The sequence below is a fragment of the Mustela nigripes genome, chromosome 9, assembly GCF_022355385.1.
Source record: "Mustela nigripes isolate SB6536 chromosome 9, MUSNIG.SB6536, whole genome shotgun sequence".
In the NCBI taxonomy this organism is placed as follows: Eukaryota; Metazoa; Chordata; class Mammalia; order Carnivora; family Mustelidae; genus Mustela; species Mustela nigripes.
In genome coordinates this window covers 32,640,976-32,668,751 of record NC_081565.1, presented here as the reverse complement: position 1 = coordinate 32,668,751, position 27,776 = coordinate 32,640,976, and the positions used below count along the sequence as shown (strand labels likewise).

General features: G+C 43.1%; 1 protein-coding gene across 2 annotated transcripts; it reads left to right on the top strand.

Annotated features, from left to right (window-relative positions):
• The first annotated feature begins 722 nt into the window (after positions 1-722).
• ANP32B (acidic nuclear phosphoprotein 32 family member B) lies at positions 723-26,878 on the top strand. Of its 2 annotated transcripts, XM_059411224.1 has the most exons (7): positions 723-1,108; positions 11,029-11,178; positions 15,141-15,263; positions 20,618-20,807; positions 22,967-23,091; positions 25,323-25,392; positions 26,425-26,878. In XM_059411224.1, exons 1-7 carry the CDS (start codon positions 1,055-1,057, stop codon positions 26,490-26,492), a joined length of 780 nt encoding a protein of 259 aa, XP_059267207.1. In that variant the 5' UTR covers positions 723-1,054; the 3' UTR covers positions 26,493-26,878. The 2 variants fall into 2 exon arrangements, with proteins under 2 accessions (XP_059267207.1, XP_059267209.1); XM_059411226.1 differs by lacking the exon at positions 11,029-11,178.
• The last annotated feature ends 898 nt before the right edge of the window (positions 26,879-27,776 follow it).

Here is a 27,776-nt window from a genome sequence, read left to right as displayed (position 1 = left end):
GGGGGAAACTCTGTAAAACTCCGAGACCCCATTGGAAATGCTAATTGCTGACTTGCTAGCCTATATTTAACTGTTGGGGGAAAAAAAAAACCCAAAACCAAAAACCAAAACAAACTTAGGGAGATTCTCTTAAACTCGGGGACACTTGGCCTCTCTGTGGCTCCGGCGGACGCCGGGGGCTGGGGTGCCCACTGCCCGCAGGCCGCGAAGGCCGACTCCGCCCGGTGCCACGCGGTACGACGCGGGCCGGCAGCGATTCCTCCCCGAGACTGGGGGTCCTCACAGCACTGCCCTCCCCGGCCCGGCCAAGGAGAGCGGAGTTCGGGTTGTTGGCCTCGTACAGCATGAGGAGGGGAAGGCGAAGGCGGGTCCAGCGCTCTCTCGTCTGCCCGCTTAGCGGGCGTCGGGCTGGCTTGGTCGAGCCTCCCAGGACGGACTTGGCCTCCCGGTTCCCCGCAGCCCTCCGGGCAAACGTCCAAGCGCGAGCCTCCGACCCGCCTCCAAGATCGGCGAGGTGGGGCCCGGGGGTCTCGGCTTCGCGGCGGACGGGGAAGCCCCCCGAGCAAGGTCTTACATCAGCCACCCCACGTGCGGTCGGAGGGAGGAAGTCGCTCCAGTCCCCGGGGCTGCGCCTCCCCCCACCCACCCCCCGCCTCCGCCCCTCCCGCCGCGCGTCTCCCCGCCCCGTCCTTGGTGCAGCAGAGGCCGCCGAGCCGAGCAGCGCCGCGCGGGGCCGAGTGGAGCCGAGCAGCCGCCCGCGCCGCGTCGCCGGTTTAAGCGCAGTGCGGGGCCGCGGCCGGGGGCGGCGGTAGTGAGACCTGCGCTGCACTCCAGCCCCCTTTTCCCTCCATGGTTTCTCTCCGCTCCCGTGAGTAACTTGGCTCCGGGGGCTCCGTTCGCCAGCCCGCACGCCGCCCACCGCCTGGGACCGCGCCGCCGGGCTCTACCGCCAGCAGACCCCTTCCGACGGCCCTCGCTGCGCAGGCCGGGACGCCTCTCCCCCCTCCGCCCCCGCCGCGGAAAGTTAAGTTTGAAGAGGGGGGAAGAGGGAAACATGGACATGAAGAGGAGGATCCACCTGGAGCTGAGGAACCGGACCCCGGCAGCTGTAAGCAGAACCTCCGTTGGGCGCCCTCTCCCCCCCCGATGACTTGCATGTAATGGTGGCCACCTGCGGGGCCCGGGCCGCGGGTTCGCCGGCTCCGGCTCGGAGAAGGGCGCAGCTCGCGGGCTCGGACGGGGAAGGCGGGCAGGCGGGCGGGCGTGGAGGGGGGGAGCGAGCGCGCGGGGATTAACTCTTTGGCGCCCGCGGGCCCCCGCGGCCGTCTGGGGAAGGCGGTGGGGTGGGGGAAAGGAAACTTTGAGGTCCTCGCCCGCCGGGGTCCTTTCCCGGAGAAGCGCGTGTGCGTGTGGCCGGCGGCGAGGGAGGGAGGAGGGGGTTGTGTAACGCTGGGAGCCATGTTTGCAGCCTCTCGGGATGCGCGGCCGGGCGGAGGCCGGGCCTGCCGAGGAGCCGCGCGGCCAGCCGGGGCTGGGCCCGCCGGGGCTCCGCGCGCCCCCGGGCCGGCCGCGGAAGGGGCTCGGGCGGGGCGGGGACTCCTCCGCTCGGGCCTCGCGGTTGGCACCGGCCGGGCCGAGGGTGGGGGGCCGTCGGGTGAGGAGGGGGCTGTCGGCCTCTGAGGGGGACTAGGAGCCCCCTCGCGGGCTCGGGGGCTTGGGCGGGCGCGGCCTGGCGCGCGCGGAGCGGGGGAGGGGCGAGCCGGACGGCGGAGGTGGCGCAACCGCCGTCCCTCCCGAGGCCAAGTTTGAAAAAAGGACGCGGTTCCCGCCATTTTTCAAGCCTAAAAATAAAACTTTCTCCCCTGTTTCTCTCCCTCCCCTTTCGTCCTCTGGGCCTTCCCCATTCCCGGTCTCCTAGGGCGCGTCCCGGTCGGCCCAGGCCAGCCGTTTTGGCGGCGGCGGCGTTTTCGCCTTTTCTCTGTGCCGTGGTGGCGGAGCCCGGGGCCCCTGCCCGGAGTCTGGCCCCTCGGTGTGGGCGGGCTGTGGCTCCTCGCGCCAGCCGGGGCGCGCCACGGTCCGACAGAGCGCCATGTTGGCGGGCGCCTGTCTCCCTCCGCCGCGTAAGCCGGCCTGTGTGTTCTGGCCGCCGCTGCCGGGCTCAGCCGGTGGCTTTTCCGTCCGCCTCGCCGGGGCTCTGCTCGCACTGGCGGGAGCTGCGCGCTGCGGCCGCCACTGACTCCTCCGGCTCGACTCCTGTGGGGCGCGCTGCCGTCCCCCCTCCCCCCTTCTTAAAAGGGCAACGCCAGGCGGCCGCCTCCGCCCGGGCCAGGCGCCGGGGGTGCGGGCGGGCCTCGGCTGGGCTCGCGGGCCGCTGGGTCTCCGCGGCCTCTGCCCCCGCACGTGCTCCAGGGAGGCCGGCACTCGCCGCGGCGGCTGCGTGAGCTGCGGGCGGGCCTTTGAGAATCGCCTCTTTATTCTCCACCCCTGCCCTCCCGGCGGCAGGGCGCGGGGCCATGTTCCCCGGTGCCCGCGCGGGGCGGCCGCGCCTCCGCCAGACCCGGGGCTAGGGTGAGTGGCGTTCCGTGGCGGTGGGGAAGCCTAGGGGGAAGTTCTCCCACCCTGTCCCAGTCGAGCGATGGGCGCGCTTCGTGCAGTCAGGCAGCTGTGGTAACAAGTTGCCAACTTGTGGAAATTTGTCAACCAGCGTTCGCTTGGTGTGTCCCCACAAATTGGGTACGCGGCGAGCCTCCCCGCGCGTCCTTGGAGAACCTGAGGGGTGGGCGTTGCCAGTTGGTCCCCTGGGCTTTCTGGTTGGGGTTCGACCACGGCCGTCCCCTCCGTCCACAGTCAGACATTTTGTGTCGGCCACGTGCTAGTGTATTGAACGGTTAAGCCTTTTCGCACCCTAAGACTTAAAAGAGTTCTGTTCTCATTTTAAGTTGTTAATTTCAGACCCTTGCATTATTGCTGCGAGCTGCAAGTTAGTAGAATGTGGAGTAAATTTAGCCAAAATTTCCAAAAGTGTGCACGTGGATCTTCAAAGGGCTTTAAAACTAGGATTTCAACTTTTTGTGCGAGAACTAAAAGTTTGATAAGAGAATTTTTACGCTTTCTGGGAGACACAACTGGGCTGAAGTTCCCACTATATGGAGTTTTTTTTCACATATGCAGTAACCAGTGTATTACTTTTAAGAAGTACTTAAGTAGGAGCAGGTGTAAACTTTTCAAGTAATCAACTTAGGCCTTATACTCTTGCCAAAGACAGGTTAGTCATGTGATTGTTTCATTAACGTTAAATTAAAAGTCAGTTTGTCAGTAGCACTATTCACATTTTAGGTGCTCAAAAGCAGCAGGTGACTAGTGGCTACTGTTATTGGATAGCACTAGGCTACAGCAGTCCACTACTGGTTTATTAAATATTTGAGTACCGGCAGTATGGCGGGGCCTGGAAAAGCAGGGTGAACTAGACAGCAGTGCCTTCCATCTTGGAGCCTCAGAACCCCGAGGTATCTAAATTGCACTGCTGCAGTTTAGGGGCTTTGAGAGCCCTTCTGGAAGCCTGCTAAGGTTGGGGGACACATGAAGGCTCCCCTGGGAACCCTGAGGAGGAGACTCAGCAAGAGTTCGGCTCTTAAGACAGGAAAGCTTTGATCTTAAATTGAAGGCTTTTTCAGGGGAAAGAATGCTCTAGATTTTGAAGGAAATTCTAAAAGAGTTAAATAGCGCTTTGCACGAAAGAATCATCATTGAGGCAAATGAAAAGTTGGAAGAGGACTTCTTTAAAATCAAACTCAGTCACATGGCTCCTTATGTTTGTTGTGGGGCCAGCTGTTAGAGTAGGCTTGGCCTCTGGGATCCTGCAGACTCTTGTCATTTGGGGGGAAAGAAAAGAACCATCATTGGATGTACAGTTAAAATACGGACAGGAGACTTTTAAACGCATATATGCATTCCGTGGTTGAACTTAATGCCGTCAAATGAGAACTAAGTGTTTGAGGAGGGTAGAGGTTTGATCACACATGATTTTTGTAATTTTTTTTTCTTAAGGCCAGATAGGCTTTTATTGTGTATGTGACTTTTTGATTTTTATTTTGAGGTTTGAAGATGACTCTGGTAACCCTTACCTTCTTGTGTTGGCCACAGTGTGTGAGACCAAGATAGTAGGTTCAGTTCACCAATTACTATGGTCTTACTCCTTATAAATACAAGTACGCACATTTAAGAGGGGACTTGTGAAGAAATATGTAATTCAGGTTTTTTCCTACGACCAAAACAGCTCTTCTTATCAGGTGTGTTCTCATAGTGGGAAAGTGCCGCAGATGGCATTTAAAAATCTACATAAAGAATGAAGATCATCATTTCAAAATATAGGCAAGGATAAGAAATATTTTATACAAAATATTTGTATCGTCAGTTACTTCACTGAGAAGAAATTGTGCAGTGCTAGTAATACCATATACACCACGGAAATTGATGGTATTTTCAGATGTGAACTAAAACACTGATGGGGCTAGTGAAACACTATTTAGTTATATTCCAGAATGGAAAGAACACCTGTTCTTTATGTGAGGCTCTCATCCTTCCCTTGCATGAAACGTGGCCCTCTGTTATGAGCACTTTATTAACTCTGCGTCCAGGGACACCAGCCTTGATGTTAGCTGTTGGGAGTTTTCCATTCAAAGTTAGAAAGGCAGGCAATTCCTGTGGTTCACTGGATGCCTCCGTGGGACTTAGGTGGGCTGTGTGCAAAGACGAGGCACTCCTCTTATAAATAAGAGTAACCTTAGGAGACAGACACTTCTGTTTCTCCTACTTTACACTTTTACATTTTTTCCCCAACTTTTTCTGTCTTAAGTTTCTTAATGTAATTTTCAGCACAGTGGGATATTCTAATTGGTTACATAGCAACTTGCTTGCCTCCTCCCCCCCATTTTTAAAGTATTATATCTAAATTGAAGAAAAAAATAGTAGATGTAGATAAAAATAAAATAGGATGGGGGGGTGTGAGATTTCTACCATCTAGACATTTGGGTATATAGTCTACCAAATATTTAATATTTTCCAAATTCACATTCTTTTAATGTATATATATAAATACAGTAAACTTCTCTATCTCTGTGTGTTACTATTATTTTGCAGTTTCATTGTTAATGTCTGCGTAGATCATAATTTATGGGGGTAGTTAGAAGTTTTTTTGCCATTTTAAGTAGTACTGAAAGGAACCTCTTGCAATGTGAATCTGTCTTCTGTCAAATTGTTGTTCAGAATGGTTCCTTTCTTTACCTATACAACCAATAGGATATGGGTGTTTCCTTCTTTCATGCTGACAGTCCTGTCACCTAAATACAATTGAGAACCATTAATATATATTCTGTCATTTTGAAAACATTTAAAAATTTTTTATTTTTATTTTTTATTAACATATAATGTATTATTTGTTTCAGGGATACAGATCTGTAATTCATCAGTCTTAATTCACAGCACTCAACCGTAGCACATACCCTCCCCAGTGCCCATGACCCAGCTGCCCCATCCCTCCCACCCCCTCCCCTCTAGCAACTTCAGTATGGTTTGTCTCCCTCTCTGGTTTCATCTTGTTTCATTTTTCCCTCCCTTCCCCTATGATCCTCTGTCTTGTTTCCCAAATTCCTCATATCAGGGAAATCATGTAAGTGTCTGAAAACATCATTTTAAAATAATGGTAAAGTAGAAGGTTTGGAACATTGGTTAACTCAGAAGAATGAAAGTTGGCAAGGATGCCAGGAGTTACTTTTTCTACATTTTCAGATTATTTCACTTACTGCAATAACCATGTATTAACTTTCTAATTAAAGGAATTGATCACTCAAAATGATCTATAATTCCTCCATACCTTTACCTCCCCCCTCCTTGTAACGGTTATAACCGTTCTAATTGGGGAAGATCACCCAACCAGTTCCAAACCAGTTAGGTAAAATTGATATCAATAGCCAGAGGAGTGGAAAGAGAGCAGGTTGGAGAGGATGAAAGGAAAATTGCTTGATTTTTTTTCTCTGCTAGCACCAATCCCCATAACTTGACTATAGTATATTTCAGATTTTTCGGTTAAAAAGTAGTAGAAAATAATGGTTTTTCTGATAGTCACAGAAAACAAAAACAAGAGTTAAATAGGAAATAATATGGATTATTTATAGTTTTTAAGTATTTATCTTGAATTTATATTTTTAGAAAGATCTAATTTAATTGGAAATTGAAGGATGAGGAGTAAATTTGGTCTCTAAAGTTTATCGGTCTTCAAACAGAAAGCCAGCTAACTTTATCTTGGATCAAATAGCTCCCTGAGTTGTACACCCAAATGTACAAATGCCTGCCCAGCCTTACCTCCTTAGATAGTAGCTCGGAGAGCATTTGGAACAGGAGGAGAAACTAGGGCCATTTTTTCTTGATTAGAATCCCTCATTTATTCTGGGTCTGTATTGGGAGGCCATGGGGTTATCTATCCCCAACTCCCTGCTCACTGTCCCCTTTCCCACAGTTCTGCCGGGCTTGTAAGCAAGTCAGGGTCCCTCCATAGCAAGGAACAGGGCAGGGGGAAGACTTCCTCAAATGCTGCTGATGCAGTGCCTGAGAGCAGACACATTTCACCATGCTCCTCTGTAGAACTTCAGATGAGCTAGAAGGCAGCTGCTGACAGTTGGCTTTCCAGACTTCTTGTCCTCAGGCAGAGCCCCAAGTGGAACCCTGTGGTCTCTGCTTTCTTCAGTAATTCCCACTTTGTGCATTTTTCCCAGGGGCTTGTCCTCTTACTGTGCCTCCCGTCCAGGGTTGTCAGGTTTCTTTACTACTACTTCAGCCTTCCTGGAAAAGTCAAGGGGTATGCCTTCTCTGCTGAGCCGTACAATCCTCTGCCTGACTCAGCCCAGTAAATTCTGTTACCTTCTACTTGTGGAGAAAATTTAACAACTGAGCTACTCAGGTGCCCTACTTGTGGAGAAAATTTAAAAGTCTCAGGTGTGCATTCCCTGAACTTCTTGCTCTCCCACTTATAAACTCACCTACACCTGTATCCATTCTGGCTTTTTCCATAGGAGGAGCGCCCTGCCTTCCAACAAGAGTAGAATGATCTATCTCATTTTTAATACGCAGTTTTTATTGTAGTTGCACATTCAACTTTTTTAAAGTGATGTTTTGTAGTTTTTTGGCTGGTCTGTTTTTTGTCCACGTTTTTTTTTTTTTTTTTTTTTTTTTTTTTTCTTAAGGTAAAAACGATATCCTTGAGAAAAAGACAACGCAAATATCTAAAATTTCCGTATATCAAGAAAGGTCACAAAAAATAATAGGGGTTGGTTGCCATTTTATATAAAAAGAACTTGGAACTCAATAACAGACTCAGATGTCTCTATTCTTTCACATAGCAATAGATTGTGAGGAAAGAATCCTGATTACAGAAGTTTTATGTAAAAAGGTATCATGCCATTATTTATAAATGGGAAACTTAGAAATATACAAGAGGATTGTAATTTGTGGTATATCCTATATACTCTAATTTCTTTAGCCATTAAAAATATTCAGTGTTGTTAAAAGTATGCTTAGTAACAGACTTTTATCTCACCTATATTTGAAATACACAAAGAGTAAGTTAATACCAAAATATTAACAGTGACAGATATTTCTTGCATTGATACGATAATGCTCATGATCAGGAAGAGTTTCTCTTTTATATCCAGGTTTTCTATTGCTGCATCTGCTCAACCCCCTACAGTCCTGACACAAACCTCTATCAGTACTCTGATAAGCCTGTGACTAGTTTTCATCATCTAACAGTTGTGAAAGCTCTTTCTCATACCTAGGGTATAGTGAAACAGACAAGACCCTGCCCATAATGAAGCTTGAAATCTAGTGGTGACTTTTTAAGTCTTTATTCTCCTAATAGATTCATATTATCATCATTGAAATGCTAAATAAGATTTTTTTTTTTAAAGATTTTATTTATTTGAGAGAGAGCTCATGAGTTGGGGGGACAGAGGGAGAAGCAGACTCCCTGCTGAGCAGGAAGCCTGACACAGGGCTTGATCCCAGGACACTGAGATCAGCAGTCTGAGCCAAAGGCAGATGCTTAACTGTCTGAGCCACCCAGTTGCCCGCTAAATAAGGTTATAAAGGAAGGTCTCCCTTTCTCTTCTTGAGAGATTTTCTGTATATAAAAGTGAATCCATTCTTCACATTGCATCCCACCGTGTATCCTGGAAAGGAGTCCCTTTTTGATGAGCATTGAAGTTTTCTAATTTTTTCAGTCCTTTCCTCAGTAACTTCTTGTGCCTTGTTTCAGAAGCCTTTACAGGTGTTTGAAACCAGTACTCCACCATTGGTACCATTCCTGATTCTTCTCATCTTTTTTGCAATCTGTCCTTTGTCCTCTTCCTAGGGATTCCACCCTTTCACTCTTACTTCTACCCTGATGACTCCAAAAACAGAACTGACAACCCTTCTCTGCACCCCAAACCACATGTCCTGTTGTCTGGGGGAAACTTGTACCCACACATCCAAAGGGAACCTTAAACTCAGTATCCTTCATGATATTCATTACATCTGCCCCTCCCAATCTGCTCCCTACTTATTTGCATCTAGCTACATGGCTCCCATTTCTCTAAGCCAGACTTCAGCTTCCCCTCCATCATTTTCCACACCCAGCAACTGAACCCGCAGATCTGAATCATTTAACATCTTTTTTTTCCCCCTCCCAGTTTCCTCCTCTTGATTCCTATTCTGTTGGTTCAGCAGACCTGTTTTAGCTTACATTTGAATCTTTATGGTAGTTTTTGATGACCCTAGTTACAGTGGAATTTTATCAGTTGAAAGAAATAGCCAAGAGGTGATTTCACCCAGTGAGCTGGGAGGCAATATGGCTAACTCTAGTCCCTCTTCACTTGGCTTTGGCAAATTAGTGTCATTCTGTGTAATATTTTGGATTCTCTGTGAGATACAGTCATAGAAAATCCCCCAAACCAAATGAGGACTTTTAGTAGTATTGCTGTTCTAGATGTGTGAGCAATTATAGTTGACTTTATTTTTATGGTTTGTTGGTTTTCCTTTTTTTTTTTAATACAAAAGAAATACATGCTTATAAAAAGCCCAGTACAGATATGAATAAAAGCAGAGGTCCCTGTCGTTCCCCTCATCCCTTTCCCCAGAGGTTACTTTTTTAGCATTTAGTGTGTTCCAGGTGCTACTCCTCTGCAGCTCCATGCCATGAATACTATTTTCTTCCTTCACAGATGAGGAACTGAGGCGCAGAGAGGCTAAGTGACTTTTCTGAGGTCACACAGGTCCTAAATGGAAGAGCCAGGATATGACCTCGGTCATCTCTTCCTATAGCCCATCCCACCTCACTTGACACTTTAAGTTTTCAGATGTGATTTTTCCCCAGAAAAGGAGAAAATGGCAGAGGTGTGTAAAGAAGTGTGGAATGAAGGAAGGAAAGAAGTAAAAGGTGTAACTGGCCTGCATGTGTCCTCACTGTAACCAGGGCTTAGGAGGAGGAAGTAAACAGGGTAGTGAGAAGTAGTAAAGAAGCAAGTGAGAAGTTGTGGTGTTGTGGGTATCACAGACTCTAAATCTGTGTCCTTCTCTGTAAATGGGGGGAGACGGGAAGGTGTAGTGGTGCAAAAAAAAAAGAGTAAGTGCTTCGTAAATGATAGCAATTACTAGAGTAGTATCCTTTGGATTTTGTATGGGAGGATGAAGACATTATTAGCTCATATTCTCATTGTAGAACTGTGAGCATCTCCCTTCCACATGCATGCTTGATTAATGCTATTTAAAATGGTAGATTCACCACAAGCCTTTGGCTGTTAAGTCTAATTTGCATCAGTGTAAATTGACTAAAATGTGTTAAAAAGTTGCAAGTTTCAGTGTCCACCACAGAGCAAGAGTGGAAGTAGGGATTAGCCTGATAGATACACAGTAGACTTTTATTAATTAATCAGTATTTAGAATTGTGGGGCACCTGGCTGGCTCAGTCGGTAGAGCACTCAACTCCTGATATTGGGGTCAGGAGTTCAAGCCCCATCCTATGTGTAGAGCTCACTTTAAAGTAATAAATATATATAACGGGGCGCCTGGCTGGCTCAGTTGGTTAAGCGGCTGCCTTCGGCTCAGGTCATGATCCCAGGGTCCTGGGATTGAACCCTGCCTCAGGCTCCCTGCTCAGAGGAGAGCCTGTTTCTCCCTCTCCTTCCGCCTGCCTCTCTGCCTACTTGTGTTCTGTCAAATAAATAAATAAAATTTTAAAAAATGAATACAAATAAATAAAATCTTCAGATACGGTACACTTGGATGGATTGGAATTCTGAATTACAGGACCCACAAAGAAGATTTTGTGGCCTGAAAAAGGAACCTAATTTAATGTCTTAACAGTTTTCTTCTGTAGAAATAGCTTTCTCACATGTAACCCAAATTGATCTTTGTTTTGAATTAAGTCCTCTTGCATCTTGACCCCTTCTATATTATCAAGAAAATCTTAGTAAAGATTAATAAAACCAAAAGTGAAAATGTGTAGTGCAGAAACCTCTTGCCAAAACTGGTTAGGGATTTGATAGGAAAAATAAAGTTTTCCTCTTTTTCTTGTGTCAGTCCCCTGGGCCTTGAGGGAGACTCAGCTGGTGGGGTTAGGGTAGGGGTGGGGCGGTGTCTTCTCTGCTTTCATAGTTAAAGTCCCCTCTTGGGGAACAGACCTGGGAAAAGGAATAAGGAAGATATAGTTTCTTCACTTATATTTTAAGAACTGCAGTTCTGTCTGTGGAAAGTAAAGAGTTTAAATCTTTATTTATACTGTGGTGTAACATTCCATTCCTGCTATCTATTAGTATATTGTTACTAAGTGCTTAATCATTTTTCATTTATTTATAACTGTGATCTAGGTCTAAGGCCGCCCCTGTATGTGGATGTTTTTGCTGGGTGTTTATGGTTGTAGGTTTTGCTTCGTTCTTTGTTTTATGTGTTTCTGAAAGCTTTTTTTTTTTTCCCTTCTTTCCCCTTTGTCATCCACAGGTTCGGGAACTTGTCCTGGATAATTGCAAATCAAATGATGGGAAAATTGAGGGCTTAACAGCTGAATTTGTGAACTTAGAGTTCCTCAGTTTAATAAATGTAGGCTTGATTTCAGTTTCAAATCTCCCCAAACTACCTAAATTGAAAAAGGTAAGTACTTTGTCTTTAGCAGTAAAAGAGAGAACATCTTGAGAAAGGGAAACATGTATGATTTTACCTGTAAGGAAGCAGTTAGTTTAGCAGAAAGCAGGTGGCCTTTGGACCTGGACATATCTGGGATTGAATTCTAGCTCCACCAGTTCCCTGATGATCTTCTGCGGGGTACTTAATCTCTCTAAGGCTCAGTTTCCCTCACCTATAAACTGGTGATACCACCCAGCCTCACAGAACTGCTGTGATGTTTAGGAATAAGACGTGTTGGATGCTCAATAAGTAGTAGTTATGAAAAATAATTATTTTGTGAATAAGCTATTACTGGTTAATTGCTCTATGTTAAAATGTTAGCTGTGGTTTTTTCTTAGTATGCTCTGGTTTAAGAACCAAAGGTGCCTCTCACTCTTCATGTTTTATGTTTGTTGATTAAGGGTGAGTTTCAGTAAAAACTTTTCAGATGTGTAGTCTGATCATTCAAACCTATTCTGTAATTCTTAATGACCAGAAAGCTTAAAATGTCTTGTGACTGCAAGAATTCATTGTAACAAAGCTACAGTATTTCTCATCCTAGCCTATGGCTCGTTGTTAGTACTTCATTGGTCTAATTGTAAATCAGTCATGCCACCAATTTAAAAAAAAAAAAAAAAAAGCCCTCTAGAAAAATATTTTCTCATGTCCTTGCACATGTAACGGTCTCGGGGCTCCAGAAAGTCAAAACTGGAAGAAACTTCGCTTGATTCTAGCCTAGTCCCTCGCTTTATAGGCATTAGCAATAGACTCAGAAAGGTATTTGCCTAAAGCCACCTACAAAAGAGGTTAGCACTTGAGCCAAAACAACCCATATCTCCTATTTCCTTAAACCAGTACTTTCTCTATTACATAATGAAAAGTATGTGTAAGTATTGCAGGCTTTTCCACTGTTTGGTATTCACTTTATTAGGGAATTTAAGCAGAACTTTTATCCAAAGGTACACAGAGAAATCTGTAATGAGATTTGGGCAAAATGCAGGTAGGCTGTTCAGTAGCTTGCTTTGAGTCCTGAGAGGAGATTGTTATGGGTAAAGTACATTAATTAAAAACCAAAACCCCGCAACACCTGGGTGGCTCAGTCGGTTACCAGTCTGCCTTCGGCTCAGGTCATGATCCCAGGGTCTTGGGATCGAGTCCCACATCGGGCTTCCTGCTCAGCAGAAAGTCTACTTCTTTCTCTGCCTGCTGTTCCCCCTGCTTGTGCTCACGCTCTCTCTGTCTCTCTCAATCTAGTAAATATTTAAAAAAGAAAACCAACCCAGAAACTTTTTAAATTTATTGCCTTAGGTAATAAATGCTTAAACATTCAGGTAACTTAGCTTCCTATCAGAAAGAATAATCCTGTTATATTTAAATTTGTATATTGTTCCTTTCGTCTAAGCATCTATTTTAGAGGTTCAGGTGTAATCCTTTTGTATTTACATGAGTTATTGGTGACACTGGGAGCTCTGATTAACCCATTAAACAAATGATGGCTTTCTAAGCATGTATCTGCATAGACTTGTTGCTCATGTGATCCTAGTGTGTATTTCGAGTTCTGTTTTCCTAGCATCCTAATACATTTTCCTCTTTACTGTGGTGTGTGTGTACTCTGTCAGACTCAGAAGAGAAGTGAACCAGTGACTATCTATAAAGAGGCTTTATCAAATCCTTCTGAAGCCTTGTTAATCACTTACTTGCAGAGTTAGGGAGGAGTGGAGAGATCTACATATCAAACATAAAGGCAGACAAGAGGTTCTCACAACAGATAACAAACTTCCTTTTCTTCCTACCCTGGAGCACAGATTGTTTTTTAAAAAGAAACTGGTTCTGAAAGATATTTTAGTGTGTAAATATCCCAGGTTTACTAAATTTACACATTGATTTCATTTCAAAATAAACATGCCACTAAATGTGTTGGCAGATTGCCTTGCTGTCTCTATTCCTTAAGCTAATTCATGTTGAAAGGATAGGAATATTACATATGTGTGACATTCTAACCAACCAAAGAAAGTAGTCTGTTTTTGTTTTGATTTACTGGAATCTCAGTAAACACTTGAGTCTTTGTTGATAAGACTTATATTTTTTTGTTTTTTTTTTTTAAGGATTTTTTATTTTAGAGAAGAGACTCCGTAAACACTTGAGTCTTTGTTGATAAAACTTATTTTTTTTTTTTTAAGGATTTTTTATTTTAGAGAAGAGTGAGAGAGCATGGGGGAGAGGGCAGAGGGAGAGCGAGAAGCAGATTCCCTCCTTGAGCAGGGGCCCCACTAGGGGCTCTATCCTAGGACCCTGAGATTACCTGAGCAAAAGGCAGACGCTAAAACCAACTGAGTCACCCAGATGTCCATAGATTTGTATTTACAAATCTAGAGCATGACTAGATAATTTGGAATATCCCATGGGAAGGAAAAAAATGTTTAGAAGTGTTGTGTTTCCTTTTCTGAAATATTTAGTAACACCTAAGTCGAGGACTTGAGTTGTTTTTTAAATTCATTCTTTCAACAAGTATTTAAGTTTTTAAAAGTTCCTCTCTTCTGTATCATGTAGTTCATTTCATTGCATGCCAAAGACTAAATTACATGAAGTTTACATGCTATTCTGAGTACATAGCATAGTGAGAAGGACGAATTCTTCGGAAGCTAGCCTGCCTGGCTTTAGGTCTTTGGTCACCCCTGGAACTGTAGTGTGATCTAGGGCAAGTCACAGAATTATAGTTCATTTTCTTCATTTTTAAATCCAGATAATAATTCTTCCTACCCTATAGGGTTATCATAAGAGCAGATAAGCTTGGGGCACCTGGGTGGCTCAGTGGGTTAAAGCCTCTGCCCTTGGTTCAGGTCATGATGCCAGTGTCCTGGGATCGAGTCCCGCATCAGGCTCTCTACTCAGCAGGGAGCCTGCCTCCCCCCTCAGCTCTGCCTACTTGTGATCTCTGTCTGTGAAATCCTTAAAAAAAAAAAAAAAAAAAAAAGGTAGGTAGATAAGCTCATATTTCTAGTGTTTCAAACAGTGCCTGGCTCTGTACCTAAGTACACGTAGGTACTGTGTAAGAGTTAGATGTGGTTGGCTGCTGTTGTTGGCACCTAAACTAGAGAATTGAAACCAGTTCTGTGGTCCGAGTTTTCTCATCTGCAAAATGAAGAGTTTGAATTATATGCCCTCGACTGTCTTACTACTTCTGGCTCTAATTTCTTTCACTTCGGGTTCTGATTGCTCAGTGAAGGCTCATTCCTTCATTGGCACACGACTTGCTGTGCTGCTTGACCTGCCACTAAGAAATTAGAGTAGGTTCTCATAAAGGCTAGTGCTGGGTTTATGCAAGAAGTGGCCTCTGGGGAGTTGGTTTCAGCAGCCCTGAAGCTGTTGGCCCACTCACTTTCCTGAGGTCTTGGTGCTTCTTTAAGGGCTTGCTTTGGGACCTGTGCCACTCCTGTAGTCTTCGGAACAACACTGTCTGGTGGCTTCCAGGTAGAGAACCTTCCAGTGTGTCAGAACTATATAGGACCAGATCAGCTTTCAAGTGGGGCATAGTGAGCTTTGTTTGGCACATGGAATAAGCTGCTTAGAATGCACAGACCATTTACTCTTCCTGGCAGGTATAGACTGTTGCAACTTCTCAAAGAATTCTAATTTGTCTTGACCCACTTTTTAGGTTAGAAAATGGATTCACCGATGTCAGGGCCAGATCTTGAGCAAACTAATTAGCAGCTGGTTAGGAAAATGCAGCTCTTATCCATTCTGTTTCTCCTCCTTTCCTCAAATGTTCTTGGGATCTGTAAACTACATAATCTGGTTTTAATCAAACAAAATGAATAAACATGCCCTAACAGGAGCAGAGATTATTTGATCTTGATAAGTATTTAAGAATTGTATTAGCTACTTATGACACCTTAATGATAGGTGTTTCTCTGTGTGTATCTGTATGTGTGTGGTATATTCTCTTGCAGCTTGAGCTCAGTGACAATAGAATCTTTGGAGGTCTGGACATGTTAGCAGAAAAACTTCCAAATCTTACACATCTAAACTTAAGTGGAAATAAACTGAAAGATATCAGCACCTTGGAACCTTTGGTAAGTAAGTGAGGACTTGGAAACCAGGACTTACTGGTCATTTTCATTTTCATATTTATTTATAGTGCGGGAAATGCTTGGAAATGATAATAATTCATCAAGAAGGTGGTGGTTTTTATTACAACACTTTCTGTAGAAGTTTTAAAGATCAGGGTATCTCTGGTTATGTGTTCCTGTGGCTTTGCTCTCCCTGCCTGATACTGTGGTGGTTTCCTTCCAAGGGGAATTTTTTTTTTTTTCCTTTTTTTTGTCCTTTTTAACTTTCCTATATTGACCATAGACTTAAACATTTATCTTAAAATTTTTTTTCCTCACATTGGCCGGGCTAGTCTATACTTTTATACTTTTACAGAAAAAGCTGTTCATACTGGATGGCATATCTGAATTGTAGATGGAACAGTCCAAGGACAGCTCCAGTTAGTTTTAGGTCTTCTAATTGATCTTGTGCCCCGCTGGATCACTGTCGCCTTAAGTTTTGCATGGGAACCCCCGAATCCTCGGTTTTCATACTGGGATAAGCTGTAAAATGTTAAGTGCTAATTGGGTTACAGGCTTACTGTGTGACCTTGGGCAAATTGCTTCTTCTCTCTGGGCCTCAGTTTCCTCACTTAGGAAGCAGGGAGGATAATAAGCTCTGCCTTACTTTATACTTAGGAGTTCTGAGAATAAAATACGGTAATGTGCTTAACTTTGCTTTGTAAGTTGGGAAGCTGTGCTAATGGGGTCCAGGCCACATGGAAGTTGTAGGGCAGAAAAGAGGGCAGGGAGAGGTTAATGTAAGGTGTGGGGCAGCCTCCCAGGCTGTTCTGTGTGGCTGCCACTGGGAAAGTGCTATGAATTCAAGATTGTTAAGTGACTGATTTGTCTAAATATTGCATTCTGTAAATTTGTCATTGAGCCTGAATTCCATTTTAATAAGGCTAATGGAACTCCCAACTTGTTTTACATGTGTTTCATACATTAAGTCAGTCTTCCCATTTGACTTATCTAGCAAACATTAATTGGGAGAGGGTTTTGCAAGCAGGTAGGAGCTGTCTCAGGATCCAGAAGAGCAAAACCCAAGAGGATAAGACATCTTATCACTATCAATTCTGATGTCACAGCACATTAAAATATTTGAGTTTCACCTAACTTGTACAGAATGCTCTGTCGATTTTTCATTTAACAGAGAGGATTGTGACTTCATTTAACAGAGAGGATTTCCTGCCAGAATTATAGCATCTTTTTTCTCCTAATCAATAATTAAGGCTCTGCACTAACATAGGTTAAATCACCTTTTATTGAGTCCCTTTATTTTTATGTTTCATTCAGTGCACCATGGTTAGCTCCTGTTTCTCAAATGCTGGGAGCCTGTTTCTCACCTTTGCTTCGTGAATTTGCCCCTTTGTTCCGTTGTAGGTACACCCAGATACTTGGGCTCCTTCCTTTTTACTAGTCTGTTCTTTTCCTCTAACCCAATCCCCATTTCCAGTGTTTCAGCAAACATTAGTGAGTTTTGCTGTATTCAAGGACATTAACATTGGCCCATTGTGTCCTCCTGTGACCCAGAGAAAAGAGAACGACTGTCCCCCTTTTAGAGATGAGGGAACCAACTTCAGAGAGCTTAAATAATTACTCAGTGGCGACATGATAAATGGCAAAGTAGAGGTTTAAATTCAACTCTGGCATTCTTTCCACTGCCCTTGGGACCTGTTCTTTTTGCCTTCATATTTATTCCATACCCAAATTAACATTAAACTGAGAATTCCAAGAGGAGCACTAAATTAAGTGCTGGAGTCTCTCCTGAACCTTCCTTCATTGTGTATGTGTCTATGATAGGCCTATTGATTCAGGGTTACTGTCAATCTAAGAACCCCTTTTTTCTAGAACAGAGTGCCACGCAGTGCCTCCCATGGTGGGTCATTGGCTGTTGGCCAATTCTTCTGCCAACCCGAGTCCTCTTTGATGACCAGAAGTTTTTGTCCATGGTCTAGCACACAGAGGCAGAGCAGAAGCAAACATTTTGTGGGAGTTGTTTTCTTGGGCGTTCCTGACCTGGTCAGTGATGTATGAGCGGCTGTGAACATCTAGGTCCCCTAGGACAATGAAGAGTGGTAAATAATTGTATTTACCATTTTTAGAGGATCTGCTATGTACCATGCACTGCAGTAGATGCTTCATGTATGTGATTTCGTTAGTAATCCTCACATTTCTGCAAAGAGAATAAGAAATAACACGGCCCTCTTTTTTATGCATGAGGAAGCTGAGGCTTGGGAGAGTCCGAATCCCTTGTCCAGAGTCACACACCAGGCTAGCCAGTGACAGAGCCACAGTGCTGCACAGCCAGGGCCATCTGGAAAAGCTTGACCTCCCACCATTCTCCTAAACTTGCTCCTCAGGTGCCTGGGGGTGCTAGGTAGGTCTCCTAAAGTTATATCTTGGAATAAAATAAAACTGCAGGAGAAGATGAAGGGGGGAATGTTGGGTCCGTTTTGTCTTCTGAAAGTATTCTTCAGTGGGAACAACACCATTCTCATCCTCATTAACCACGTACATTTTGAACACCGTCTACTTTGAGCCCAGTTCTTACAGTCATTGCAATGATTGTGAATGCCTCTGCTTGCTACAGGGACATTAATCGAGAGACAAAGAAGGCATCAATTCAAACTTCCTTGGACACCTTTTTTAAGAGACCTGGGCCATCCAAACCATCCCCCAAAGCCCTTCTAAATTCTAAGAAGGCAAGCAAAATTATTGTTAATAAAATGTTTAATGTTTATTATGGCTAGCCTATTAGTTTTAGGCCACATTTCTGGTGTGGTAGCATTCTGATTTTTGAGCGTTTTTGTTTGTTTGTTTTTTGTTTTTTTGTTTTTTGTTTTTTTTAAAGCACTATTTACACATTTCATTGGGTTCCTGACTAAATCTGTGGGTAGTATATTTGGGGCCTTAAAGCACAATTATATTACTTTAAACAGTTCTAGAGTACTACAGTTACTTGGAATTTTGTTGTTGTTTATTTACTTTCACTTTGTTTTCTAGCATACTGTTTGGCATGTTTGAGTTATTCATAATGGGTTCTTAAGAAGTAGCCAAAAATTTCACAGATTCATTGGAGTTTCAGAAATAGGTGGAGGCCCTGTGTACTGTGACAAGAGGTGGAACTAGAGAAGGGGCTTGAGGCACCATAGAGTGTGAAAGATCAGGGGTTGTATGCATTTTTGTGCATCCATTCCTAGGGAATAATTTTGAAAAGCAAATGGCTCATTCCCTTGAGTGAAGAATTTTTAGACTTTGAAAAGCTGCCTAAATTTACTTGTGGTCGTATCTTAGCTGTACAGAGACAACCTTTTTGTGAAGAGAAAAGAGTTCCCAGTGTGTTAGCTAGTTGTCTCGGGTGGTATTTCAACATTTTTTCCCCTCTTTGGCAGGAAGCCCTACCTGGGCTTCTGGAGGTCACAACATAAAAGCAGCTCTCCCTATGATTAGAAGGGCTGGGGACCGCTTTCTTAAGACCTCAGGGGACTGACTTACATAAACACATTATTTGATCCACAAAATCTCGGATCACTGTACATTGGTGTTTGGAGGAGTGCATTTGCCTGTTGCTGTAACCCTGCTCTGTGTCCCTGCCTGGCTCTCAGTTCCCAAGGGCTGCTCAGTGAAAATAAAACAAGTGTGGGAACCTCTTTGACCAGGAAGATGAAGATCCTGTAAGTGCAGGGGTCAGCAGCCCTTCCTCTACGGGGCCAGATAGATGTTTCAGGCTTTGTAGGCCATAGGGTCTGTCGCAGCTACTCAGCTTTGCTGTTATTCTAATACGAAAAAAGCTGTACATAGTACATAAACAAATGAAGTGGCTGTGTTAGAATAAAACTTATTTTACAGAAACAGGCAGTGGGCCAGGATGAGCCGGTCATCTTTTGCCAAGCCCTGCTTTAGGGTAAAGATTTTAGATTATTTTCTAACTCCCAGATCACTAAGATACCTCAAGTCCTGAAGACAAGGTTTTTTTCCATCTGCATTTCTTCCTGGGGCTTGTGAATGTTGAAATAGTTTTCCCAATAAAGCATCAAAGCCTTTGAACAGTGGTTTTTTTTGTTTTTTTTTTTTTTGCAGCTTACTTCATGCAGAGATCCTCTTAGTTTTGTTTTTGTTTTGTTATAGTACTACTTTCTCAGAGAATACCAAGCTTTTTCTCCTGATTCAGAACACTTAAAAGTGACATTTATGAAGGTACATGTCCTGTGCCCTCTGTGCTTATTGGCCCTATTCTAGAGGGCACTAGGCTACATACTACTTGATGTTTTGTGTTTGCTTTTTAAACACTTGGCCCTCTTCTCCTTCCTAAGAGGGTCTGCTGTTACTTCCTGCTGTTCTCTTCTGTTTGCCTGTAATATACTCCCTCTGCCCTCCCAGAGTCTCCCTTCACCTTTAGTCACAATTTGCAAAAGCTGGGATTGAAATATTGTTACACAGTTGTAATAGCAAATGAGTCCCTGAGTAAAATACATGGACATTTTCTTATCTACTTTGGCTACTCAGAAAACTTTCCTCGACCCAAGCTTTCAGATACCAACTATTTTGTGTTTTGTACATTAGATAGATTAAACCAAAGTTCTAAACAAATGAGGTATTGCAACAAAATTTCAGGGTATGGTAAAATCAGAAGAAATTTATATCAGGAAGGTCTGGTAATGGTGTTGATCCTTTCCCCCCAAATTAAAAAAAAGAGCATTGTTCTCTCCTTCAGAAGTTTCAACTCTTGAGTGCCCCTTCCCTTTCCCCAGCCTGTACTGACTCGTCTCTTTCTGGAGAATAACCATTACCAATAATTGTTATCATTTGCTTTATTATATGCTATTCTCTTGTGTTTCACATCTGTGTCTCTGAATAGAAATTACAAGTACTTCAAAACTGATGCATTGATTAATTGAATGAATTTGTTTTCCCCCATCCTGCCACCCCAGAGCATTGAAGACTGGACTTGATATCCAACAAGTTCTTTTGGCCATCTGATTACTTGAATGTTAAAACTTAGTTTTGAACCAAATTTATTAAAACTCTGATTTGTCTCATACTGTGAAAAGATCCGGTTTTAATGAATAGTTTTTCAAATTTGTTTTTCTTAAAATTACTAATGCTGCCAGAAAAAGACAGTTCTCTGAGAAGGTAGAGAAGGTAGATTGTAGAATCTAAAATCTAGTGGCGCATTATAAAGGTTGTGAAGGACTTGAGATGTTTTCCTGTGTATAAAGCTGAGTCAGTAGCAGCTAAATGAATACAGAGCCTAGAATCTTACCTCTTCGGGAGATGGGTTTTGTTGCTTATATTCCTTTGGTTTAGAAATTTTGTTTCTTAATCCTTTTCTTCAGAAAAAGTTGGAATATCTGAAAAGCCTGGATCTGTTTAACTGTGAGGTTACTAATCTGAATGACTACCGAGAGAGTGTCTTCAAGCTCCTGCCCCAGCTGACCTATCTGGATGGCTATGATCGAGAGGATCGGGAAGCCCCTGACTCAGATGCTGAGGTGGATGGTGTGGATGAAGAAGAGGAGGATGAAGGTAGGTGGGGGTAACATCCAGTGAACCTAATTTCTGCCCGCCAAAGGTCGTGATTAGCGGTTGAATGTTCTTGGTATTGAGAACAATAATTACTTTCCATGTGTATAGGGAATTTATTTCCATTAAATTTGGAACTAGGACCTCTAATTAATTGTAATAAGTTCTTGGGACATTGAAGCCTTCAAATGATTCAAAATAAAAATGATTTGTTAGCCTCAAATTTGGAGCCCTAACACATTGAAGTATTTGTGGTTTACAGTTTACTGAAAGGACCATCATCTCCTGTCTTCCCTGCCTTGTTCTTTTCTTTTCTGGGTTACTGTCTGACTTACCCTTATAAACTCAGCTTTGTCAGCACTTCCAGACTGCATTTCTTGATGCTCATGAGCTAGGTTAGGTTCCTTGCGCATGCTAAAGCTCTTCCTTGCTTACCTCTTTCATAACCTGTCACTCTCTGCTACTCTTGTCCCTTTCAACTATGCTGTGATGATCTTGGGTAGAAACGGTTTTTGTCCTCTTTATTCACAAGGCCTACCACTTCACAGATAGTAGGTATGTGTCCGTTGTATCCAAATGTAAATAAAATCGCTTTCCTGATGGTCTTGTGCTCTCCTTGCACCGTGACTCACTGACTCTGAGCCACTCAGGGTAAATAGTTTCTCACCTCCAGTGGCTTAGAGGAAGCAGAATGATCAGTTTTCACATAAGTCAGCATGAAGAAAAGTTACTGTCCTAGAATTCCTAATGTTGCTGCAATTTGTGGTATTACTGTATTTGAAGCATTATTTTAAATATCTTCTCTTTAAAGAGAAACATACATAAAACAAATGGTCGAGAAAAATAAAGGAGAAAAACATCAGGCAGCTTGGGTGCAATTAATGGTGTAATATTCTGGTAGCATCTTTGCAGATTGACCGCAGATTGGAGACAAGGCAAACAAGGAGCGGATGTAGGATGGTAAAGCGGACACAGAATAGGACTTCTCACTTTGTTAATATGTTCACATCACTTACTCCCTTCACTGAAGGTTCTCAGGTAGTCATGAAAACCCTCGTCATGCCCCTTGTCATCTAAGTTCACCTTAAACAAGTCGAGTGGCCACATGTGCAAGAGCCTGTAAGGAAGTTCCTTGGACGGTGGAGAGCAGCTCCTGAGAGCGAGTATCAGTCAAGCAACAAGTTTGAGCTTTTATGTGCCAGGGACTGTGGAATATAGTTTCGAAAGTAGAAAGGAGACATGGTTCCTGGCCTTGGTCTTTACAGTCTGCTGAGAAACCTTAAGTAATCCCAAGTGAGTAAAGCATGTGATAATGGAGGAGTATCAGGTGCTCGTGTGAGAGCGTATGAGCCAGGATTAGGAGGTCTGGCGAGTTTGTCTGAGGAAGTGATGTTTAACTGAGACCCAAAGGTTTGAATCATGTTAGCCAAGCGGAGAAGAAAGGGAAGAGCCTGCAGAGACTAGGAAGCTGGCCAGCGCAGCAGGCTCTAGAACCAGGAGCGGTAAGAACTGCTAGCCTCCAGGCCTGCACCAGCTGGAGTAGAGACACAGGTTGCAGGTGCCTCTCAGCCTGCCTCTTGTTCCCCACCCACGCTGACCCTCCCATTATAGGCTTATGAGCGTTTCTCAGGTTCCTCGTCTGCCTCTGGTTTTGTGGTGGTACCCTTACCGCAGAGAAGGAGCTCAGTGTTAATTATTTGGTGAAGGTGTGTGATAACTTTTTGCTGTGGAGAATTCTAGACATAGACAAAGATAGAAATAACAGTAAAACTAACTTTCACGTTCCCATCACTGAGCTTCAACAATTACTGGTTCATGGCTGATCTTATGTTATACGTTTACATCCCAAACTACTTCCCTCTCCCTTATTTTGAAGCAGATCATAGGAATTCTGTCCTTTCATCAGTAGCTGTTGTAGTATACAGCTAGTCCATCAGGACTCCTGGCCTCCAGATGTAAGGGGACTGATGGATAAAGGAGCTCTGATGGATAAAGGTTACAGCTCCCTGGGAGAAAGGGGGCAAGTGTGGTACGTGGGTTTCCCAGACACTGGTGTAGCCCAGTGTTTGTCTCATAGACCGACCTAAAGTGCCCTAGCACCTTAGTATGCGTGCCTGGTGGGCCATCGAGGGGATTTAATGAACTCCTTTGGACTGTTTCAGAAGGAGAAGATGAAGAAGATGAGGAGGATGAGGATGGTGAGGAGGAAGAGTTTGATGATGAAGAGGATGAAGATGAAGACGAAGATGTAGAAGGAGAAGAAGATGAAGACGAAGTCAGTGGGGAGGTTGGTATAACTGTTTGCTGCTGTTTCCTATTTGTAGCTAAAAATGAGGTCTTTTTTGCTGCTGTTGTTAAGAAAAGAAAGAAAATGGGCTTCTGATGAAAGTAGTAAACTTGTAAATAGACCAATAATGACATGATTGATAGAATTCTTTTCCTCCCCTTTTTAGTAAATACTAAGCAGAATGCTTACAGAATGCAAATTAGACACAGTGCTTGGCTGTGTGGGATAAGTTTTGACCCTTTAACTTAGGAAGTAATGAATGTCCTTTCCATAGGGTGAGAAAACGAAGTGTTGTGAACTGATAGTATGTCCATCCCTTGGTTGTGTTGAAGGGAAGGATATGTTTACCAAGTCTGAACTTGTTCTTGTATGTTCAGCTTAATTCAGTAAATACATGTAATGCCTGTTGTTTTAAAGAGGTGGGGATGCAAAGTTAAGCAAGAATGTGTTCCTGTCTTGAAAGGTCCTGTCTTGAAAGTTGTCTAGTTTATGGGACACCCAGTGATAGAACACCTCTGAGGAGCTGAATGCCACAGAAGGACAGGAGAAATGAGTGACTTGACTTTGATAGACCTCAAGGAAGTTATGAAAACAGAGAAAATGGGATGTCATCAGAATGCACGTTGCTTTGTAGTACAAAAAAAAGAAAGGCTGAGCAATTTGTGTAATCTCATAGGTATTTAATGAAATTAAATTCCTAAAAGAAGCTTTTTATGGGGATGAGCATATAAAAATTCTCTTCTGAAATTCAGGGTTCTAAAATCATTTTTTGAATTATTCATTATAAATTGTATACTAATTAAACACATCTGGCAAATTAAATGCTTCTGAGAAGCAGTTTTATTTATTATTTTTATTTTTTAAAGATTTTATTTATTTGGCAGGGAGAGACACAGTGAGAGTGAACACAGCAAGGGGAGTGGGAGAGGGAGAAGCAGGCTTCCAGCAGGGAGCCAGATGTGGGGCTTGGCTTGATCCCAGGACCCTGGGATCATGACTAGAGCTGAAGGCAGATGCTTAATGACTGAGCCACACAGGTGCCCCTAAAAAGCAGTTTGTTTTTTTTGTTTGTTTGTTTTTCTATTTTATATAACTAGGGTAAATCCTTCTAATATAAATGAAAAGGGGGTTATACTTTTAATACAAATGAAAATAAAGCAAATTCTCAAAATACAAGGTCTTTCAGCTAATATTTGAAACCTTAAGACTGAATTAGCTCTTCAGGGGAATGAATATAGAAAGGAATGTAGAATCAAAACAGCCATAGGAATACTTGTAGGAAAAAGTGGATTGCTGGGTTTCCTTAGCAGAGATTTAGCAATGCTGTGCAGATTAGGAAAAAGTGGATCCACTAAATATGATGATACACTATTTGTCAGACCTGTAGAATGGAAATCCAGGAAAATGAACCAATGCTTGGATCACAGACAGTTCTTTTTCTCTATATATATTTATTTATATCTACGTATATGGTGTGTATGTATATCTATACATAATTTATGTGGGCATGTGTGTGTGTGTTCATATGTGTATATATGCTTGTTTATTTCTGTATGAAATTAGAGTCAATAAATAGGAAAGTAATGAAGAAAAGATGTAAGACCCCTGTAAGAATAAGTGACTTTAGGGGGCCCCTGGGTGGCTCAGTGGGGTAAAGCCTCTGCCTTCGGCTCAGGTCATGATCCCAGGGTCCTGGGATCGAGCCCCGCATCGGGCTCTCTGCTCGGCAGGAAGCCTGCATTCCCCCCTCTCTCTCTGCCTGCCTCTCTGCCTACTTGTGATCTCTGTCTGTCAAATAAATAAATAAAATCTAAAAAATTAAAAAGAAAAAAAGAATAGGTGACTTTAGAAGGACAGGAAGCTCAGTATTACACCAGAAGTCAGATTAAAGAAGGTTAAAGAAAAGAATATAGAAAAAGAAAGCAGCAAGTCTGACACCACAAATTCTCTTAGTTCCATTTTGCTTTCTTATGCAGTGGGGAGGACAGATGGAATTATATTTGAAAAAGGCAACAAAGTAAAAAGTTAAGATCCTAAAAAGCAGTTTATAAAAAAAATTTTAGTTTAAGCTTATTCAGAAAAATGAACAGATTTCAGGACATTCAAGTAGATAAAGATAATATTAAAAGGTTTTCTCCTTGATGAATTATTACATTTATTGGCAAATTATCTTTCTGTACTTATAAGTTTGCAGATTAATCCAATAGCATTCGCTATTTACTCGTCTTTAGGAAGAAGAATTTGGACATGATGGAGAAGTTGATGAAGATGAAGACGACGAGGATGAAGATGAAGATGAAGGTGGGTGTTACGCGTGCACGTAGGTCCTCCTCAGTTAAAAATTCACGGGGAAATGGCCATTAATTTTGAATTTGAAACTAAAGAGAGAACAAAATAAGACTCCCTTGGCCTGGGTAGCCTTCACAGGTGCTTGTACAGCGCTGTCGGGGCGCCTGGGCTCAGGCGGTAGTGGGTGTGCGCAGACAGGAGGCTGCCCTTGGCTGGTGCCTGGAGTGTGTCCTACCCACCCCAGTGCTGGGATTACTGCCACACCTGACACTGCTGGTTTGGGAAGTCTTTCACTAGTTTTAATAACTGGATCATAACTTTTGCAAAATATAAATATAGCATCTTTCCAACTTTATTACTATTACTTCTTTTCCTTACCACAACCAAAACCAATGAAACAGCTATTTATTTGTTAATTGTTGGAAATACAGATTCTCACACCTGTGTGAGTTTCAGAGTACCAGATTGTTTGCTCTGCTTTCCATTGGTTTGTGCTTTCTCAGCATCTGCTGTCTGTGCCAGCCACTGGTCTAAACTTAACCCTGAGTGCAACGGTAGGTAGGGCTCAGTACCGCCCTTAGGGAGCTTTTCGGAACAGCATGCGTGTTTAGGTAATTTCGTTGATACAGCCTTGAATTTTTACTGGTTGGAAAAAAACAGGATGATGTGTAGGTATTCTTAGATCCTCAAGAATGAATACCAGATACTTGAGGATTCTAAGAAATACCTTTTGAGTTAAACACTCAGTTGCTACAATGTGAGTCAACTTAAAGACAGCACATTAAAATGGAGAAAACTGGGTTAACTTCGCTGTCATTTGATGTTGCTGGGCATGTTGCCCTTCTTAATTCAGTAGTTGCTAGTTGCGCTTTTTCGTTAATACCCTTAAAATCAGCAACCTACCAGTCCGTTCAAGCTTACAGGTTTTAAATCTCCCAACTGTCAAAAGTTCATTGTTACAATAACATAGGCAAATACATTGTTACAATAACATAGGCAAATACTTTTCCGATTGTCTCAAAGTGAATTTTTGTTATTGTACAGAAGAGGAAGAAAGTGGGAAAGGTGAAAAGAGGAAGAGAGAAACAGACGATGAAGGAGAAGATGATTAAGACCCCAAAAAACTTGCAAAGAAAGAACTGTTCAGTATTGGTTGGACTGCTCATATGGATTTGGTAGCTGTTTAAAAAAAAAAAAAAAAAAAAGGTAGCTGTGATACAAACCCCAGGACACCCACCCACCCAAAGAGCCAAAGAATAGTTCCTGTGACATTCCACCTTCTTCATTTAGCCCCTCTTGGAAATTCACCATCAAGCTTGGGGTCTTCACCCCAACAAAATTGTAAGCGTTGTTAGGTTTTCATGTCAGACTTGCTGTAGCGCGGGGAGCTGTGATTGGTGAGCCAGCCGTCTGTGGCTACCAGTTGCACCAAGACTGTAACAGCATTTTTACTTTCTGTACAACAAAGAAGCTTTGTAAATAAAATCTTAACATTTTGGGTCTGTTTTTTCATGCTTTTCTTTTCAATGAAATTTTTTTACATTAGGACATTTTATGTGTCAACTGCCAAAAAAGTATTTTTAAGAATTTAAGTAAAATAAACACGTTCCTCTTTGGTAAAGTCTAGTTGTATGCTTACATTTTTAAATTAGACTAATTGTAAGCTCATGTTAAAACACTAAAGATCTGGTGTCTCTGGGATTTTTATGTTCATGGTTGTTGAGAGGAAATGCATACAGGGGTCTTTGGACACTTAAATCTGATTCTCCTCATTCCTCTACTGTGGGAGTAGGCCCCCCCACCACCCTAAACAACGTTTGAAATTCAGTGCTCTGGAGCCCTTGAAAGCCAATAAAAACTGTTAGATTCAAGTAATAGATGAATTAAGAAGAAAAGGATAATATGAAGGAAAAGCCTTACCCTGGGTTATGGGAGATCGTAATTCTAATTCTGCCTCTGCCTCTGATTTCCTGTGTGACCTTGCGTTGACCTCTAGATCACCTCCTGGTCTGTAAAATTGAGGGGGTGTGACCAAATGGCTTCTGAAGTCTCTTGTAGCACTGATGGTCTGTGACCCTCACTGACAGGAAGGTCTGAAAAAAAAAAATGGGCTTTGCATCAAGGCTGAAACATGTAGGGTTTGACTGACAAGTGAACAGAGTATGTTCACTTTGTTACCAAGACAGGCGTGCTAAGGAGGAATGACATGTGAAAAGCCTTGCCAAGGAAGAGGGTGGGCACTGCCCAAGGTCAGCTCGGCTTTTCCAGAAGATGGAAATTTTCTCTATTAAAGGGATTTGGGGGAGGGGTAAAATGTTCTGCAGTCTGTGTTCAGTGGCTCAGCTGCTTAAAAGATGCATGACTTTATTGTCAATATTTTTTGTGGTAGGAGATTG